This window comes from Neofelis nebulosa, chromosome 5 (genome assembly GCF_028018385.1).
Source record: "Neofelis nebulosa isolate mNeoNeb1 chromosome 5, mNeoNeb1.pri, whole genome shotgun sequence".
NCBI lineage: Eukaryota > Metazoa > Chordata > Mammalia > Carnivora > Felidae > Neofelis > Neofelis nebulosa.
The window spans coordinates 76,313,958-76,334,427 of NC_080786.1; the positions used below are offsets into that span (position 1 = coordinate 76,313,958).

At 44.9% G+C, this 20,470-nt stretch overlaps 1 protein-coding gene across 1 annotated transcript; it reads right to left on the reverse strand.

The window, feature by feature from the left end:
- Positions 1 to 4,517: 4,517 nt before the first annotated feature.
- Positions 4,518 to 5,675, reverse strand: LOC131512267 (transmembrane epididymal protein 1A-like). Its single transcript, XM_058730707.1, has one exon. It carries the CDS (start codon positions 5,554 to 5,556, stop codon positions 4,669 to 4,671), a length of 888 nt encoding a protein of 295 aa, XP_058586690.1. The 5' UTR covers positions 5,557 to 5,675; the 3' UTR covers positions 4,518 to 4,668.
- Between the last annotated feature and the right edge of the window lie 14,795 nt (positions 5,676 to 20,470).

A 20,470-nucleotide genomic window follows, 5' to 3' on the forward strand; every position in this document is an offset into this window, starting at 1 on the left:
CTCTGGCATTCTCCAGCCCAAGACTGCCATCTTCCTGGGCCTGGCATGATCCTTGCTCAGTTCCTTCCCACGACACTAGACTTCCAGCTCTGGATTTCTTCATCTTCAGTGACCTTCACCTCCACGTCTCTTTAGTCATCCACACCTGAATCATCAGGCACATCAGTCATCATCACCAAGAAAGGTCTCATCTCTGATATATAAATCTTATCATTTACTCTGATTGAAATAACTTCCTGACCTTTTAGTCTTCCCAGGCAGTAATTAATTCTGGGTGGGGGAATCATGGTAGATTTCAAAATACTTTAAAATGCTTTTTTGCTATATTGTAAGATGTCTAAAATGTATAACATATAAAATTAAAAAACCTCTCTAAACATTATTTGAATTTTTAAAAATAAGAGTCACTTGTACACACACACCACTATCTTTCTCTAGAGGAAACAGGGAAGGGAAGAAGGCCATTTAGCACTATATAGTCATAGTCATACTGCAGTCAGAACCTATAATGGTGAAGTCCTTTTAAAATGAAGTTACAGGGGCGCCTGGGTGGTTCAGTTGGTTAGGCGTCCAACTTCGGCTCAGGTCATGATCTCACAGTTTGTGAGTTCGAGCCCCACGTCAGGTTCTGTGCTTACAGCTCAGAGCCTGGAGCCTGCTTTGGATTCTGTGTCTCTCCCTCTCTCTGTCCCCTCCCCTGCTCACACTCTGTGCCTCTCTGTCTCTCAATAATAAATAAACATTAAAAATAAATAAATAAATAAAATAAGATGAAGTTACAGGGTACCTGGGTGCCTCAGTCGACTGAGCGTCCTACTTTGGCTCAGGTCATGATCTCACAGTTTGTGGGTTTAAGCCCCATATTGGGCTCTGTGCTAATGGCTCGGCTTGGAGCCTGGAGTCTGCTTCGGATTCTGACTGTCTGTCTGTCTCTCTCTCTTCCTCTGCCCCTCCCCCGCTCATGCTCTTTCTCTCTCTGTGTCTCAAAAATAAACATTAAAAAAATAAAAGAAAAATAATAAAATAAAATGAAGTTACTATTGGCGTGCCTGGGTGGCTCAGTCCTTTAAGCATCCAACTCTTGATTTCGGCTCAGGTTCTAATCTCACTGTTCCTGAGATGGAGCCCTATGTCCAGCTATGCACTGACAGCGTGGAGCCTGCTTGGGATGTTCTCTCTCTCTTTCCCTTCTCTGCGTGTGCACGCATGCACACACACACACACACTCTTTCTCTCTCTCAAAATAAATAAATAAAAACCTTTAAAAAGTAAAAAAGAAAATGAAGTTACTATTATTATTTTGGAAGTTCTCTAAAGTAACAACAAACATAGTTGACATAAATTATATTTAGGTGGCCATGTTCCAATATGCTGAGCATGATGGTTAATTTTATGTGTCAGTCTGACTAGGCCACGGCACTCAGTTATTTGGTCAGACACTGGTTTAGATGTGGCTTTGTGCCAGTATTTTTTAGATCTAATTAACTTTTATTATATTATTACTTTTTAATGTTTTATTTATTTTTGAGAGAGAGAGAGAGAGAGTGTGTGTGTGTGTGTGTGTGTGTGTGTGTGTGTGTGTGTGTAAAGATGGGAGGAGCAGAGAGAGAGGGAGACACAGAATCTGAAGCAGGCTCCAGACTCCCAGCTGTCAGCACAGAGCCTGATGTAGGGCCCAAACTCACAAGCCGTGAGATCACAACCTGAGTCAAAGTCGGATGCTTAACTGATGGAGCCACCCAGGCACCTCAGGATCTGATTAACATTTAAATCAGTAGACTTTGGGGGGCACCTGGGTGGCTCCGTCAGTTAAGCGACAAACTCTTGATCTCAGCTCAGGTCATCATCTCAGGGTTTGTGGGTTCAAGCCCCACATCAGGTTCTGCACTGACAGCATGGAGCCTGCTTGGGATTCTCTCTCCCCATCTCTCTCTGTCCCTCCCCTGCTCACATGCACACACACACACACTCTCTCTCTCTCTCTCTCTCAAAATAAATAAATGAAAATTAAAAAAAACCCATAAATCTGTAGATTTTGAATAAGCAGATTGCCCTCCATTATATGGGTGGGTCTCATCCAATCAGTTGAAGGTCTTAAAAGACAAGATTGAGGTGCGTTAAGCAAGGAGGCGGTCTGCCTTCAGACTCAAGATGGCAACATTAACTCTTCCTCGGGTGTCTGGGCTGCTGGCCTGCCCTATCTGTTTTGGACTTGCTAACCCTCACAATCTCATAGGCCGATTCTTAAAAAATTTTGATCTATCCATATCCTATTGGTTCTGTTTCTCTGGAGAACACTGACTAATACACTGGGCAAGGGCCAAATGTGCAGGACAACCCGTGCCACCTCCCAGCACAAATGAAGATAAGCAGGACCCACCTCTGTAAATCACTGCCCGCCTCTCCCTCAGGCACCAGTCTTCTAGATGTCGAATTCCTCTTTATTAAAACAGGCCAAGCATCTGATCACAGGTGACTGAGGGATTTGTTGACTGATGGATTATGCTTTAGCAGGTGGTTTTCAATTAGTTGGTGAGGTCATTAGCATTTTAAGCTTCTTGTTTCCAAGTTAAAGGAGATAGAGTCTTACCATTACCCTCAACTAAGGAATGTCCTACTAAAGGGCAAAGAGATGTTTATTATAAGGCATCTTGAAAGTAAAACTGTGAAATCTTCAGGGTGGAGGCAAAGCTAGGTTTTGTGGAGCCTACAGCTTATACCAGTTGGAGGTCCCTCTTTAGAAAAGAAGAATGCAGGGGTGCCTAGGTGGCTCAGTCAGTTAAACATCTAGTTCAAGCCCCGTGTTGGTCCAGCTCAGAGCCTGCTTTGGATTCTGTGTCTCCTTCTCCCTGCCCCTGCCCTGCTTGTACTCTGTCTCTCTGTCTCTCTCAAAAATAAACATTTTTTTAAAAAAGAAGAATACAGAAATACCTTACTTTTGCAATTTTTCAGTGATCATATCAACACCTTGCTGTGGCCCCTCCCAGGGCTTTATGTTTGGAGATGTAAAGTGAGGGGCTCTGAAGCTTAAGCTTTATTATCTTAGCTTCAGGGTAAATTTGGCTCTGCTTCTGGGATTTTTAGGGTGGGGACAGAAGGAAAGGTGCTGGCCTTTCCTTAGGTTGGTTCCTGCTTTGCTGGGATGGAACCTGAGGCTGGCCTGGTTCCAGCTGCTGCAGGACACATTTCTCTTCCTCTAGATCCAGAGTGTTCCTCCCCTCCAAACCCTGCCAGGGTGAGTTGCCAGACCCTCCCCTTGCTCCCTTCCCTGCCTCAAGCTCTCATCCTGGAGTTTCTGGAGCCTATATTCCATGCTCCCACACACTATTTCTTTAGGGAGCGTTCGGTGACATTTCAGATGACAATGTGCAGCCTGTCTTCCATCTTGCAAATGCAAACACCTCTCTATGCTTCTTACAGCTTTTTAGTCTCTGAGGACAGCATTTCTAACTGCACGAGAGGTCGTGTCGCTGCAGCTGCTTCATGAGAGGGAGCTTTTCTCTCTGGTCCTTTCTCCACATCTACAGCCAGCACCCCATCTCTTCTTCCTGCCTCTTCACATTTCCAGATGCTGGATTTATCTGTCTCACATACACAGGCTCATGCTAGCAGAAGCAGTGGATATCTAGTTGTACCCAGGGATAAGCGTTTTTATAAAATTTGCTTTCATATGTCTTACTGAGTGTATGGATTTACCAGCACCTTCTCTCCTCATTCTGGGAGAAGCTCAATGACTGGCTAGAAATTTCTGCAAATTCCAGGGGCTGACATTTCCCGTTTCCTCTCAGCTCTGAGTTCTGCATCTTCAGAACCACTGAAGACGGTTTGCACCCCACATCTCATAACCATTCTTCCCCTTCTGCTCCTACCAACTGACACCTGAGCCTTCTCTTTGGTCTGGCTCCAAAATCACTCACACAAGAACACGCATATACTTGCATCACAGACGTTACTGAAAGAGTAGGAACAATGGAGTTTTACATCCCAGCAAAACCTGAACACCTTAAAATTATATTTCGGTCATCCTTGTTTCCTTTGGGACTTCCTTGCTCTTCTGCCTCCTTTCTCTCAGACTTGAGCCCCTGCTAAGTTGACTGTCACCCCTTCCCCACTTCCCCCTCAGAAGGCAGATGTAGCCTCATTCCGTGTAGATTAAAAATAACTATAGCAACAAGGAAACAAGTTCATCATCCTGCCATGCTTAGTGTAAAGAAAGCAGAAAAATGAAGAGAAACAGAAGTCCTCACCATTATACAAAAATGGACCCCTTCTCTTTCGCACACTTAAATACTCTAGCTGCAGGCACACACTAAGCCAGCTAGCTCTGCCTCCAATGGATGGAACCCCCCCTGGGTCCCCAGAGGCCCTCCATCTCCCTCTATTTCCTCTGTGAGAGAAAAGCCACCTCCTTGTTCTCACTCCACACAAGTCCACGGTCAGGAACCATGCGGGGCAGTGAGGCAGTGAGGCAGGAAAAGAGGCAGACCTGGAGAGAACAGAACGACAGAGTGAAGTAATCCCAGGAACTGAAAGGTTTATTTAGGAACAAGGAAGGTGGCTCCTGTGACAGAAAGCCACCTTGTAGATCCCAGCACATTTCTGTGCTCTGCGCACAGTGGGTACCCTCAAAACTCTCATGACGAAAGGCATAGCACAAAGATTCTGTACCTAGACGCCCCCATCCTGCAGCATGGCCTCTGTCCCGAGCTTCTCCAGCTCTTCGCTGCTGTAGCTTCTGGGACACAGCTGGTACTTGGCATGTGGGACTTCCCTCCAAGAGGAGATGCGATGGTGCCAGAGGCTGCACAGGCCATAGACAGCGGCCAGCATGATAGCCCCGAAGCCCAGGTGCCAGCAGAAGAAGATGAGGAGGAAGGCGAGGTCGCCAGGGTTTTCTGCCCTCCAGGGCTGACCGGAGGGAGGAACGTACATCAGCACACACAGCTGCAGCATCCATGTGCTGAGCACCAGCCCCATCCAGGTCTTCAGCACCCAGAGCGTGGGTTGGTCAGGGACCCAGACTTCCATGGTGAGCACCAGGGTAACCAGGAAGGTGGGCGCCACGAACAGCAGGTGCGTGCGGACCTCCAGGGTGCCCTTGTTCTCCAGGTGACATGCCATCAGCAGGACCAGCACACAGAAGGCCAGGGCCTCAGCCGCTCGCTCCAGCTTCACGTTCTGCTGCGCCTGACACGCCCGGCTCACGATGTCCACCACGCCACTGAGCATGAAAAACCCATACATGGTGACGTGATACCAGTTGTCATAGAACACAAATGGCCGCCGAGGGTCCTCCCAGTCTACTATCATCATCCGGTTTACTCCTGGGGGGTAGAAGAACTCGGTTATGATGCCAGTCAGGGAGATGGCCACCTTCATCATCCCTTCCACAGGTACCAGCTGCCACCACCTGTGTCCTCGTTTCTCCTTTGGGGTCAGAGGGGGTTTGAGAAACCTCTGTCCCCGTAGCAGGGCCAAGGACATCATCACTGAGTAGTGGAGAGAAAAGATGAGGAGGCATATCCCCGGCAGCAAGTGTCCCTCGAGGGTACCCATGGTCTCTTGTGTGTATGTTGGGGCCAACAGAACAAAAGCTGGCAGATGAGAGGCAACCTCCCAGGGCTCTCCTCACAAGCGAGGTGGCTGCTTCCAAGCTGTGGTAAGATCTTTCTAATCCAGCTCCACCCCTGCCTCCCACACACAAAAAGGCCTATGTGTGTGCTGGAAGCTTCTGAGCCACTCCCTGGGTGGGATCTCTCTTAGGTGGCACTTCACCTCGCTCTGTTCCTTACTTAGATGAGCCGGACTTGGGCTTCCAACCTCTGCACCTCACTGCAGGAGCTAGTTTACCCTTTCTCTCCTCTCCAATCCTGCCCCACCCCTCCCCAAAGAGAGGGGAGGGAAAAAAGTAATAAGGGGCCCCAGCAAAGGGGTGGTGGTGGTGGATTTTCTTTTGTTGGCTGTCACTTGGTGCCAGCCATATGACATCTCCTTTTCCTCATTTAAATACCTCAACAACTCTATGAGAGGGTTATTGTTAAACAAATTTTATAGGTGACATTAAGGCTCAGGGGGTGAAGGCACATACACAGGTATCACAGCCAGCATAGCAGAGCTGGGATGGGGACCCAGGTCTACTCATCTGCTGACAAAGTCCAGAATTTGTACATAACTAAGTGACTGAACTTCAGCTCCAACACTTGTAAGTTACATGACTATGGGCAGTTACTCTGTCTTCTTGAGCCTCAGTTTCCTGACCTGTAGAATGGGAATAATAATTATGTCATAGGTTTATTGTATTAAATAGAATAAAGTATGTAGAGTGTCTGATAACATAGTAAATAATAAATGGTAATGATTATTAGTAATTTTACTGTTATTACTAACATTCCTTGCTGAATTCCTATGATGCTGAAGTTGTTCAAGTATTCCTATAAATAATGCCAGAGCAAGATTCATTTAAAAAAGGTGAAGAACTTAATTATATTTAAATTTTTTTAAGTTTTTTTTTTTTAATGTTAGCATGAGTGGGGGAGAAGGGGCTCAGGGAGAGAGAGAGAGAGAGAGAGAGAGAGAGAGAGAGAGAGAGAATGAGAATCAGCAGCCTCCATGCTCAGCATAGAGACTGACATGGGGCTCGACCCATGACCCTGGGATCATGACCTGAGATGAAATCGAGAGTCAGATTCTCAACTGACTAAGCCACCCAGGCACTCCATAAAAATTTTAAAGTTTTTTATTAATAGACATTAGACATTACAGGGGTGCCTGGGTGGCCCAGTCGGTTAAGCATCTGACTCTTGATCTCAGCTGAGGTCTTGACCTCAGTGTTGTGAGTTCAAGCCCCACTTTGGGCTCTGCATCGGGCATGGAGCCTACTTAAGAAATTAAACATTATAATTATTCTATATTAAAATTACTGTTAAACATTAATTCCAAAAAAAAATCAACTTAAAATTGTACTCTATATGTGACAAAGTGTTAGACTCCTTATAATATAAAGAACTCTTACAAATCAAAAAGTTAAAAATGAACACCTCAGGAGGTAAAGGTGCAAAGGTCACAAGTGGCTAGTCATTCAAGGAAAACTGTAGGTGGCCAATAAATCTATAAAAGGTGGAGCGTCTCTGCAGCCTTAACAACACAGATAATGTGCATCCACTCCTCAATGCAAAATGGGAAAAGTGGTAAAGAATGATAAATGATAAGCTTTTTAAAAATGTTAAGGCTACTGCAATAGTAAATGGCTATCTAAAATATTTTTTCCCATCCTAACAACACTGAATCCTGAGAGTTCAAAGTTTTTAGTACCAAAGGGAAGAACATGGCCACCAAAGGACACATTGATGATTTCATTGAACTGGAAGCTGAGGCAGTCACATGTATATTCAGGCTCCACAAGGCAAACAAGCAGAAAAGAAGGATGTGGTATTTGCTGTGGCAAGTGGTTCTGATTATCACAGGCACATAGAATTGCTGCCAAGTAAGGAGGTAGTTGGTGGTGGGGGGGGGGGGGTGGTGGCGGGAAGACGTGTAGATGAAAAACAGGTGCCTCACCAGGTTGCCTTCTTAGGCTAAGTATCCAATGGTAGTTAAAGGAAGATACTTTCACAATCCTATGCAGGCAGGACCACTGAAGGCTCTTTGATTCATTTTTTACATTCACCAATAACGTCAGACACTTGACACTTCCAGGTCCTGAGGATACAACAATGAAGAAGAGAGATAAGAAACAAATAAATATACAAGTAAACAAACAAAAAAATGGTAGAGGGTGATAAATAATAACCCCCCCCCCAAAATTAAGGCTATTATAATAGTGAGTGAATCCTTCAGATTGAGCCAGCAAAGAAATAACACTTAAACCAAGATCAAATTGGCATTAGGGTCCAGCCATTCGATATCTGACTGAATGTTCGGGTCACTTTATCCCATAAAGACCAGAGGAGAAGATGAATGAGACCAAAGACCTTGGTAAATACAACTCCTTATTGGCAATGTTTCTGTCCTATTTCCAGTCTTTCCGGTTACATCCTTCTCTTCTTCACCGGTATCACATTCAGATAGTAAGGACATAAGTAATTTGTCCTCCTTATCTATATTTTCCTGCATTTTACAGTGAGCAGGTATTTTTGTAATCAGAAACTATCTGCAAATTTGAAATCAATGATGCAGTTATTTAATTCATAGAGAAACAGCTTGGATATGAAGACATCAAAATGTGGCAATCTCTACATTGCAGTTTTATGGGGAATATTAATTTGTGTCTCCCATCTCTTTTGTATTTTTCAAATGTTCCATGAGTCTTTAGTAACTTAATTTTATGGCAGAATTATCAACCTGAAATTTTTGTAAAAGTCTCAGTCATTAAAGCATTTCTTTATGTATATTTATGTGTACAATTATTTATATAGGCATATATGTAATATTGAATTTTTTTAATATTTATTTTTGAAAGAGAGAGAGAGTACATAAACAGAGGAGGGGCAGAGAGAGAGGGGGATAGAGGATCCAAAGTGGGCTCTGTGCTGACCGTAGATAGCCTGATGAAGCCACTAATATTAACATCTTTTAAAGGCTGAAAAGCACAAAGGCAAGTTTAAAAAGTGATTTAACAGGGCACCTGGGTGGCTCAGTTGGTTAAGCATCTGACTTTGGCTCAGGTCATGATCTCACAGTTTGTGACTTCGAGCCCTGCGTCAGGTTCCATGCTGACAGCTGGGAGCCTGGAGTCTGCCTCAGATTCTGTGTCTCCCTCTCTCTGCTCCTCCCCTCACTCGTGCTCTCTCTCTTTTTCTCAAAAATTAATAAACATTTAAAAAAATTTAAAAAGTAATATAACAAAATGCCAATGCAGAATAAACAAGTGGGTTAACATTTTGTCATGTTTGCTTCCACAGTTTGGAAAAATGAACATTCAAACCCTTCCACTCTCATTCCCATACCGTCCTCCCTTCATCATGGGAACTGATATGATTTTGGTATGGATCTTCCCTGTTATTTTGTCATTTTATGAATGTTTGTGCCTATCCCTGTCTTGTCTCTCTGTCTGTTTACCATTTTCTAGTTCTGAAGAAACCAGCAGCAGCAGAAGCTCTTCCTTGAACAAGGCACTGGTCATGCCTCAATTAGGACCCATGTAAGTGAAGTTCCTTTGAAATGAAGTCAGTGTGGTTAAATAAAAAAGAGGAGATTCAAGAATCATGCAAAAATACAGTTGATGGGAACCATATGTCATAGTGGCCCTGTTCCAGCAAATAGGCAGGTAGACAGATATGTTGGTCCTAAGGGTAGTTAAAGGTAAACACTAACTTTTATCACCCCAACAAGTGACCATGAGTCCCTGGTGTGTCTGTCTCTTCTCATCTCCCAAGTGGACAGTTACTCATCATCTGCTACTCTCTGAGTCTTCCTGGCTTTCAAAAGGAGACAGTGTCTGATAATACTCACTTACATTTGTTGACTGATAGATTAATCTTTAGCAGATGAGTTTCAGTCACTGTGATATGTCAATCAGTCATTTGAAGCCCCTCATCTCCAGCTGAAGAAGGAAAATCCTTAGCTTTGCCCATGACTAAAGGAATTTTAGGCATCAGCCAGCAGGTGCTGAGATGTGTTTGCTATTCGGAGGGATTCCTGAAAGTAAATCTGATTTAGATCTTCTAGCCCAGTGGTTTTCAAGGCTGCCCTTTAGAATCACCAGGGAGCTTTTTAAATGTTTGGGCCTGACCCTGGTATTCTGATTTAATTGGTCTGGGGTTCAGGTTTTAAAAATCTCCCCTGCAGACACAAAAGGACAAATACTGTAGAATTTCACTTATATGAGGTATCTAGAGTGGTCAAATTCATAGAGACAGAAAATAGAAAGGCAGTTGCCAGGAGCTCAGGGGAGAGGGGATTGGAGAGAGACTGTTTAACCAATATAGAGCCTCTCCATTTGGGAAGATGAAAGAGTTTTGGAGAAGGACGGTGGTGATGGCTGCACAACAGTGGGAATATACTTAATGCCACTGAACTGTGCACCTAAAAATAGTTAAAGTGATAAATGTTATGTACAATAAAAAGGTAAAAAGTAAACTCCTTTCTGGTGATTGTAACTTGCGGTCAGGTTGAGGACCACCTTCTGCTATTTGGGGTTACTACTGACAGCTGAGTCCTGTCCTCTCAACCTGAGTGGGCTCCCTGCCTCTCCAGAAGGCTCAGCGGGGCGCTGCTCATGGTTTAACTGTTGCTGCTACTAGGGGCAAAGAACTTTCACTTTTCACTTTTCCTTTAAGATTTGGTCTATCTCCTGCCTGAGACTGGTCCTGGAAACACTCTCCATGCCTTCTGTATCTAACAGCAACATTTCCATGCAGGTGGCTAAATGGCAATCTCTATCAGCAAAGGTTTTATTCTCTGGTCCCTTCTGGTATCTGTGGCCAGAGCCTCCCTCCCCTCTCTTTTTCCAGACTTAGGCATGCCACGTTTGACTCAGCCCCGTTATCTGACTCATGCAGGTATACATCACACAGGAATAATAAGCCTGTTAATGTCAAATTGGGATAACCATATGTCTGTGGGGATGACAAGTTCTTCATATCTTCTCTAATGAAATGCTTATCTATTTTGGAACCCAGATGTCAGCAGAGGTCACTCTGTCTTTTGAAATGTGTATGAATTTACTGAGGTCCTATCCCACACTCTGGGGGAAGTCCAACACTCTGTCTACAGTTCTTGAATGCTCTAGAGCTGGGGCTTTGCTCCTGACTGACTCGGAGGGTCTAGATCTGCTCCGGCTGCGTTCATACTTGCAGATACCCTCTGTGGCAACTCCCTTTGCTCTGTTTTACACTTGACCCAGAGGGGAGACTCAGCCCCTTTTCATTGATTCCCACCTCTACCCTTTGGAACACAAAACAAAACAAAAATGTTTACAACAGGCATTTATTTGTGAAGCAGGGTTTATTGTTTGTGTGAGGATGATGATGGCATATTACATCATCCCAAAGCAAAACTCTTGCTATTGGGTATTAGGTAATTTTGTTCTTAGAAGCCCTTCAGTAATATATGATTCTATTCCTATAATCCCCAAACTGGCAAAACTAACCTGTGCTGTTAGAAGTCAGGATAGTGATTAGCATGAGGGGGCTTCAGGAATTCTGGCAAAATTCTTTTGTCTAGGTGCTGGTTATACAGGTGACTTGGGGGAAAGCTATGGATCTGTATCCTTGTGATTTGGGTACTTCCTGTATTTGTGTTATGCTTTGGTAAAAATTTCACATTAAAAAATACAGAAGAAAGAAGGCCATCAGCTCCCTCATGCCCAAGCATGTTTCTAGACTCTCCCTCCATACAGACTTTCTTCAGGTGAGTATAGAGAATTCTCTCACCTACCCAGCCTCTGCCTCCCAGAGGGCAGTTTGGGATTTTGACCTGTTAACAGTGTTTTCAAAGAGGACCAAGGGACATGCTTTTTGACCTCCCAGAGAGGCCCAGAGTACCACTGGTATACATGAAACAGACTGACTGACAGATCCTGAAGCCATCAGAAGCTAAAAGCCCCAGGTAAACAAAGACAGGGCTCATGGGATAGATAGGAAGTCAAACTGTGTCCCTCAGGACACTTCACTCTGCCTACCAGTGGTCAATTCTGAGCCCAGATGCCCCATCCTGTGGTATGACCTCTGCCTTGAGCTTCTCAAGCTCTTCGCTGGGGCCCATGGGGCATGGTGGTAGCTGGTACCTACCCTTTGCTAGGAGGAGCAACTATGGTGTCAGAGACTGCAGACAGTGCCAGCACGGAAGCCTTTAAGGTCAAGTAACAGTGGAAGGCAGTGGGGAAGCCCAGGGTCTCCAGTGGCTGGAAGACACATCATCACACATCGTTGCAGTGGCCAGGTAGCTGACCAATAGGTTATGTCAGAGGCCACGGTCTTGGCTGCCCACCCCCGCGTCATGTGCTGCTGTGCTAGCCACACATGTTTCATTACAGCCACCACAGGCTCTGCAGGAAGAATGCTAAACACAGGGACTTGCTTGCCCCAGTGTGTGGCATAGGACCAGCTCCTCAGGCTCTTCCCAGTCCACCGTCACCATCTGCTTGTGCTTGGAGAACAGAAGAACTTAGCAAGGATGTTATTAAGAAGGCAACAGCTCCCTCCACCTCTTCCACAGGTATCTCTGCCCTCACATCTCCTGATAGGACATGGTACCAGTAGGGCAGGACACCAGCCCTGAGGAGAAGAGCCCAGGACTCTTCACATGGAATGAGTGCCTTTTCTATACTGCCAGGAACATGAGGACAGCCCAACAATGGCTGTACAGGTAGGTTCACCTCTCAGGTAGGTGCTCATAGGGGACAGAAGAAGGTGCCTAGACAACACCACTTTGCTCCCTGTACTTTCATTCATGCCTCTGTTGTGCCCAGGCATTAAGGTAATACATGAGAATCGTACACAGCATAACAACTATGTTCGTTATTATGACTGTGGTACCAATATACCAGGTTTCACCAGTCTGGGGCTACAAGTCCAGTCTGGTGAACATAAGTATCTACATTTTGATGACTCTTGGCCTTCACCTGTTCACAGAGGGTCTTAGAATCTTGCAGAATTTGACTTCAGTTCCTATGCTAAGGATGATTCTGGAATCTCGCTGCCCAAGAGTCAGTTCTGGCTACTGCTCTGTCACCATGTTGCTGGTCAGGTGCAGATGTACTGGCCATGCTGCTTTCTGGGCATTGTTTCTGTAGCTGCTGTCCTCAGCAGCCCCTGAAAAGCTGCAGCACCTGGGCTACACTACAACCTTCATGAATGTCCTCTCTTGACCTATGGTGTCGCCATCATTGTGGGAGTCCACTCTTGCTGCTGGCCGTGCTGGGTCTCTGGGGCTGGGGATCCACAGATAATGGCTTCAAGAGCTAGGAGGGTTCTGGTCTTGCTTGGTCTAGATTCAAGATCTCTACCAGTTCTTCCAAGGGAATTATGCTTGTGCCATGTGAGACAGAGACAGCTATTTATTCACTGGAGAGAGGGACCTCACAGGAAGATTCTTTGAGCTCTATAAGTCTCTAATGTTCTGTGAGGCCACTCTCCTAGGTCCTCCACCCAGCCTATCTTCTAAAAGTACATACCTGCGGCTATAGTAGTCTGGGTTTGGGTCAGGTCAAGGACCAGCCTCTCTGTTTTTCTAAAACCAGTAAGTTACTTGGGCCCTCAGAGTTTGAAGATGAGTGGGGTTTGCATATGAGATGCCTTTGTCTGTTGTAGCAAACATTCTCTGTGATGTCATATTGCTCCTTCCTACAATGGCTCTTGTCAGGGACCCTAGGGTATCAGCTATCTCTGTACCCTATTACCAAAGTTTAAGTTCTTGCTTTTCCAGACATACCTCAGGCCCACACAGTCCAGGGAACAGAGGAGGAGCTTGTGGACACAGTTATTCTGTGTGGTTGCCCAGCATCTAACCCCCCTCCCTCTATCTAAGGAATTGTCCCACCTACTAGACATGCATGAGGCCGAGTTCAGCTCCCCACAAGGAGCTGGAAATGCCAGGTTGGTCCTTAGTGGCCTCTCTTGAAGTGGTCACAGTCCCCACCCACCTGCCCTAGACTCTGCCTTGGCTCTTAGCCCTCCAAATCATTCCTTTAATAATGCTCCTTTCTGCTAAAATCCACCAGAGATTGTTGATGATTGGAGGCTAAGAATCCTGTCTGAAGTGAAGAGTTTCATTTCTACCTGACCCTAGCTCCACCCTGTTAGATAAAAATGTGTTTGGTTGTCTCTCTTCCTCCTTTCCTTTCCCCTCCCTATCTGTTCCCCTTTCCTGCTGATCAGTAAGGAAAAAAACTAGCAACTTCAATAGAAAGATGGGCAAAGGACATGGACAGGCAAACAACAGAAGAGAAACACAAGAAGCTACTAAGGATATGACCAGATGCTCAAAATCACTGATAATCAGAGAAACCCAAATTAAAAGCTCTGTGAGATAGCGTTTATCTCACAGGCACCTGTTAGGCTGGCAACCATTCAAAAACCAGGTAATGCTGAGCTGGAGGGGATCTGGTGACATAGATATCAATCATGTATCGCTGATGGAAGTGTAGATAGGTACAGCCACTCTGGAAAGCAGTCTGGTTCTATTTGGTTGAGTCGAGTCCTACATTTGCACGCCCCATGACCTAACAATCCTGCTCCTGGATATACAACCCAGGGAAATCGTCATACCAACACATAAGAGAACACTTATAAAGAAGTTCCTTGCAGCATATTTATATGGTGGCTGTTAATTAGAGGTAACTGAGTGTCCACTGCTGGGAGACTGGGGCCAGGGCACACGATAGGGTGTTACAGCGAGGTTAGATGTCTTGAGGTAGGTGTCACACAGCAACAGGGCAGAATGGTACAAGCACAGACAAGAGGAAACATAAGAAGACATATTGTATAATTGCTTTCCTGTAAACTTTAAAAATATATGCACGTAAATCAGCAATGCACATTTTGCAAGAACACATCCAAATAAAGATGAGCGTTAATACAGTAAAAGAATGACCTGTAGAAAGAGGGGAGTGAGAGTAGGGAAGTGGGATAAAAGAAGGCACATTAATTAATAAAATAACCAAAGGACTTTGTGCAGACCAAGAATAATAATGCGGCATGGACGGAGCAATAGGAGTAATTCGAGCCTCTTCAACCAAAGCAAACAAAATGAAACAGACAAAAACAACCACCACCACTAAAGAGCAAGCATGATGTGTACGTAAAATCTTGATTACACAGGTAGAGGGTGATGTGGATGCCACAGCAGGCACTGAGGGTGGGCCACGTGAGACAGGGCAGGGAAAGACCCTGTCCATGTTAGGAGAATCAGAGCAGGCTACATCTGAGTAAATGTTACCTACCTAAGAACAGGCCTCTTTCCAGGTGGCTCATCAAAGAGGTCTGCTCACATCATAGAAGAACCTTTCCACCCCCTTATATGGACCTTGGGATCAAATCCATATTTGATTAGCACACCAGAAGCACAGCACTTACATCAGTGATGCTCATATGTCCTGATGGATGGTCAGGAAGACATAAAGATGGCCTCCTGGCTGGGCCCAGAGCGCTCTAGTGGACCCAGAAGCATGTGCTAGGCCATCTCCAGTGGCTAATTGGAAATTGCTCTCCATATTATAATGCCTCCCCATAAAAAGTTCAACTGTGCATGAATAAAAGGAAGGATCTAAGCTCAGCCAGGAAAGAAGTGGTACCAAGGGCATTAGCAATTCCCGGCATCTGCTTCCTCTGACTAAGGGACAAACCACTCTCCCTCTAAAGAAATGATAGCAGTTAAAGGAGAACTCAAACCATCTTCTCAATAATATTGAAGGCCTAACTAAAGGGGAAAAAAAAGGAATTAATAGAGTAGAACTCTATTACCCTGGAGGGGTAAGAGTCTAAATGGGTGAGCTTTTGCTCCTTGTCTGGGAAAAGGCAGCTAACAGGCCAACCTTCTGGGGTGAATAGGAGGGGCAATATTGCATTCCACAGTGTCCTGAAGACACTGACACTGTGAAGACACTGTCATTCCTCTAGAGTGTAGAGCTGGAGGGACAGAGCTGGTGGTCACTGTCTACCAAGGCGGAAACCTAGTCCAAGCCCATTCCCTGCTTATACAGAGAGCCCACCCTCTAGAATATTCTCAAGCCCTGTTCCTGGACTGAGTGCCCTCAGGTGCTGGCCAAAGAAAGGTTGAGCCTCTCCGAACGAAGATCCTAGGTCTCAAATTAATTTTCAAATAATCATTTCATTTAACATGTCCAGAAGGAACACAGGCACACAAGGCACATGAGACAAAACAACACGTCTCAGAATCAACAGAAGCCATAAGCCATAGAAATAGACCTACCAGGATCTCAGATAGAGTTCCTAGGTACAACCTGTAATAGAATAATGCTTACTGTGTCAGGGAGGTAAAAGCAGAATTTAAAGTTTTATATAAGGATATGGACAGATTTAAAGCCACACTGCTGATTTAAAAAAAATCAATTAGACATTATAGAACTAAAAAGTGCAAAAATCATGGGGCACCTGGGTGACTCAGTCAGCTGAGCATCTGACTTTGGCTTAGGTCATGATCTCAGAGAGTTTGAGCCCCACGTAGGGCTCTGTGCTGATAGCTTAGAGCCTGGAGCCTGCTTCAGATTCTGTGTGTGTCTCTCTCTGTTCCTTCCCCACTCACATTCTGTCTTTCTCTTTCTCTCAAAAATAAATAAAGCTTAAAAAAAATTTTAAGTGCAATAATCCAATTAAGAACTCAATAAAGGGTTTAATAACATAGTGGAAAGGAAGATAAGTCAGAAGAAATCATCAAGAATGAACCACAGTGAGACAGAAAAATGGAAAATACAAAAGAGATGATAAATAAGAGAAGATACAGAAAACCTGATACATGTTTCATTGGAGATCTGGAAGCAGGGGAGACAGAGAATGGAGGGGAGGGAACATCTGAGGAGATAAAGGTTGGAAATCTTCCAGAATTGATGAAATAAGCCAATTCTCTGATTCAAAAAGCCAAAGGAAAGACTGCCACAGGAAGTAGAAATCTCAAAGAACCAGGCATTGGTTAGGCCAAGAATTCCCGCTTGGGAAGTTCTCCCTGCATGACAAGGTGTGAGAGTACTTGAGGGAGCTGGTGGATTTCTTTATGGAGGTGTTCTTGTTAGTTTGTTTTTGAAGATGGGAGAGATTTGACCTTGTTTATAAACTGAGGGAAGAGACCAGCTGAGAGTGACAGATTGAAAATACAGAAGACGGGCGCCTGGGTGGCTTAGTCAGTTAAGTGTTCAACTTCGGCTTAGGTCATGATCTCAAGGTTCATGGGTTCAAGCCCCGCATCAGGCTCAGTGCTGACAGCTCAGAGCCTGGAGCCTGCTTCTGTGGCTCCCCCTCTCTCTGCCCCTCCCCCACTTGCACTCTGTCTCTCTGTCTTGGGGCGAGTGGGAAGTGAAACGACAACAACAACAACACAGGAGAAGAGAGGTAATACGTGAAGACATTTTTTAGAGGAACAGGGATCCATACTGTGAAAAATTTATAATTATAATACCTATAATGCCTATAAATTTATTGACCACTACATGTCAGAATTTGTTTCAGGAAGTCAAAATCCTTAACAGCTAGTAATTGTATTTGGACATCACTGATACATGCTAATTGATGCTCAGAAAGTTCAAAGAAAAAAAAGAACCACAACAACTTGGTTGTAAAGTATGGCTAGTAAATGGGGGCACTAAGATCCCAATCAGATCTGATCTACCCCAAAGTCCTTGTCCTTTCTACTCCACCAGGCTGCTCTCAGAGCTCCAGCTGACCTCAAAAAGGCCTTTCGTTGGGCTGAGATTGGATAGAAGGAGGAGAGGATGACCATAGAGGTGCAGCTGTTTGGAGAATATAGAGAAAGGATTAGGAAGTTGAAGTAGTTCAGGCTCAAGGCTTGGTTATTTCCAGGAAAGTGGTAAGGGGTATTATCTGCAGAGTTTGAAGGATGTGGGAAGTCAGCAGAGATGTAACTGCAGAGGAAGAGTCCTCTGAGGGGCGCGGGGAGAGAGGGAAAGGAGCCTAGTTAGAGGAAAGCAGAGGAGGAGGCTGAGTGTCAAGCCAGGTACAGGGAGAGAGGCAGCAAGCAAAGAACAGGAGTTGAGGGGTGAGGGGAGGCTAACACTGTGACTTACTGAGGATGCTGGCAGGACTGGGGTGAAAGGAAGACTGTGAGCCAAGTGCCAAACCATCAGTGACAGCATGGAGTGGTGTCCCAGAGGCCCACCAAGGGCACTGAGAAGCAGGAGGGAAACTTGAGAAGAAACAGAACATGTCATAGTCTCAAAGGATCTCCCCCCACCTGCCATATTTATTAATTACAAAGGGAAAAGTAGTAACTTCACAGTGGAGAAACGCAGCAGATCTCACCTTAACCAAGTGATCTCCAAATGCCGTTTTATTAAAAGAGTTGATGGGACAAAGCTCCCAGCTGCCTGGCAAGGGACAAGTCCATAAATAATTATTACGTATTTTAGTCCTTGAGATAATAATGGCAACTATGGCCCAGAAGTCTCTCCATCCCAATCCTACCTCGGTGCAAAATTAATCTGCGCTAACGTGTCACTGTGTCCCAAAGGGTTAATGTGTTGTCTCTGGGTAACATGTGGTTAACACATGTGCCCTTGACCGGTCTTCCTTAATAAATGGAGTGATTCTAACAGTAGGGATTCAGGCACGGAGTAGCGTTGGGAGAACTGCTTTGGGCTGGGGTGAAGGTGAGAGAGTTTTACGTCTCGAACTGAACCGGGAACCCCCGCGATCCCCCACGGTCCGCACGCCATTGTGCTCTGGCTGCGTCTCTAACCGACGAGCTTCCACGGCTCTGGCCCTGCCAGCCTCCTCCAGACTCTCGAGTCTGCAGGTGCGGGGTGGATGCTGCGGGTGGCCTGCGCTCTGTCCCCTCCCCCACGCCGGCCGGCCGGTGGGGCTCTGGGCTCCCCGCCTCATCTCCGGCGCCTGGCGCAGAGCCCGTTCAAGCAGACTACGCAGCGCCAAGTGACAGCCCTGACGCTCCTGGTAAGGTCTCCTCTGGGAAGCGCGCCGATGCCCCCTAGTGGCTGAGCTCTGAACCTTCCGAGGTCCCGCCGCTCTGCCGGGGACGAAGGTACGAATCCCCTGGCGTCCCAACCCCCTAGCGTCGGACGGGGCCTGCGGAAAGCCGGGAGCAGTGTCGCCCTGGGAGTGTGCGGGCCGGGGCTGGGCTGGGAGAATGAAGACGGCACAGTCCTCGAATGAGCCAGGTTGGAGTCAGGCCCGACCCAGGAAAGCTAGAATCCTCCTCCTGCTGTTCCCTGGCCCCCACGCTGGCCTCAACTCTCGGGTCTTCGTTGTCCTGGAGGGAAAAGGGAGAAATGAAAATTTATGTGCCCGGCAGCTTCACTCAGCCATGTGGAGACTCACTACTTGTAAAAAGGATTTGAAGTGATCACACAGATTTCTGAGGAAGTTAAAGAAAGGGGAACATGTGGAGGTAGAAAGATCAACAGAGGGGTGAGGTTAATATTTAAAATGACTCTTGAGACCCTGAACCAGAAGACTTCTGTAGACCAGAAGACTACAAACAGAATGTTAAACTTCCAAATCATTAGAGCTTTTAAAAGGAAGAAACCAAGCCGACTCAAACAGTTCATCAAGAATCAGGAACAAAAGACCAAGGGGAAGGGAAATCATGGAACTAAAGAACATAAAAGAGGGGTAGTGGGTGGCTGAGTCAGTTAAGTGTCCAACTTCAACTCAGGTCATGATCTTGCGGTTCATGGGTTCTAGCCCGGTGTTGGGCTCTCTGCGGTCAGCACAGAGCCCACTTGGGATCCTCTTGTCCTCCTCTCTCTCTCTCTGCCCCTCCCCTGCTCACACTTTCTCTCTCAAAAATAAACATGAAAAAAGAACCCGCATGGTATAATTTCATTCCATTTGAATGATGTTTACAAAAGGCAAGACTAAGCTATATTGTTTAGTAATAGTGATACATAGTTTATTTCAGAAATCAGATATTACAGAAATTAGAAATCCCTCCCTCTGCTGAAGCAAAGCAGGACAGGGGAATGGCTTCAGGGGTGTTAGGGCATTGACAGTATTGCATGTATATATATTATTATGCCATATATATATATATATACATATATATATATATGTATATATATATATATATTTCAGTTTGTTGTATATATATATGGATTATAAAAGCCCAGTTTTCTATATGGAGATATATACCATGCTTATTAATAGGAAAATACAATATCATAAAGATGTCAACTTCCCAAATTAATCTATGAAGTTTTTGTTTTAATCAAAATCCTAGCAAAGATTTGCATGGAATTGACAAGCTAATTAAACAATATATATGTATATTTCTCCATTAAAACATGCATATAAAGTATAAAATAGAAGATGAAAGAATTAAAAAATAAAAATCTTGGAATGGAGAAAGTGTTTCCAGGTAAGGGGAAAAACTCAGAAGCCAAAAGGGAAAAAAAATGGGCATTAAGACAAAATTATACGTGGAGAAATTATCTGTGGAGAAATATACACAAATACAAAATAAAAAATAAATGACAAGTTAGAAAAAGAAAATAAGTGCAACTCATATGTCAGATAAATGGCTAATTTCATTACCATATATTGTAAATTCTTATCAATCAATGAAGGAAAAGATAGAAAAATGGACATATGGCAGGAAAAGATACACAAATGGCTGAAAAATAAAAGATACTCCATTTCACCCATAAATAAGGAAATGCAAATTGAAAATAAAAATGAGCTGTTTTTCATTAAGAAATTTGATAATATAAAGTGTGAGTGTGGGGCACCTGGGTGGCTCGGTCAGTTAAGCGTGAGACTTTGGGTGCGGTCATGGTCTCGCGGCTCGTGGCTTTGAGCCCGCATCAGGCTATGTGCTGACAGCTTGG

Excerpts from the sequence above, each read along its gene's own strand:
- LOC131512267 (XM_058730707.1), bottom strand. The coding sequence starts at position 5,556 with ATGGGTACCCTCGAGGGACACTTGCTGCCGGGGATATGCCTCCTCATC.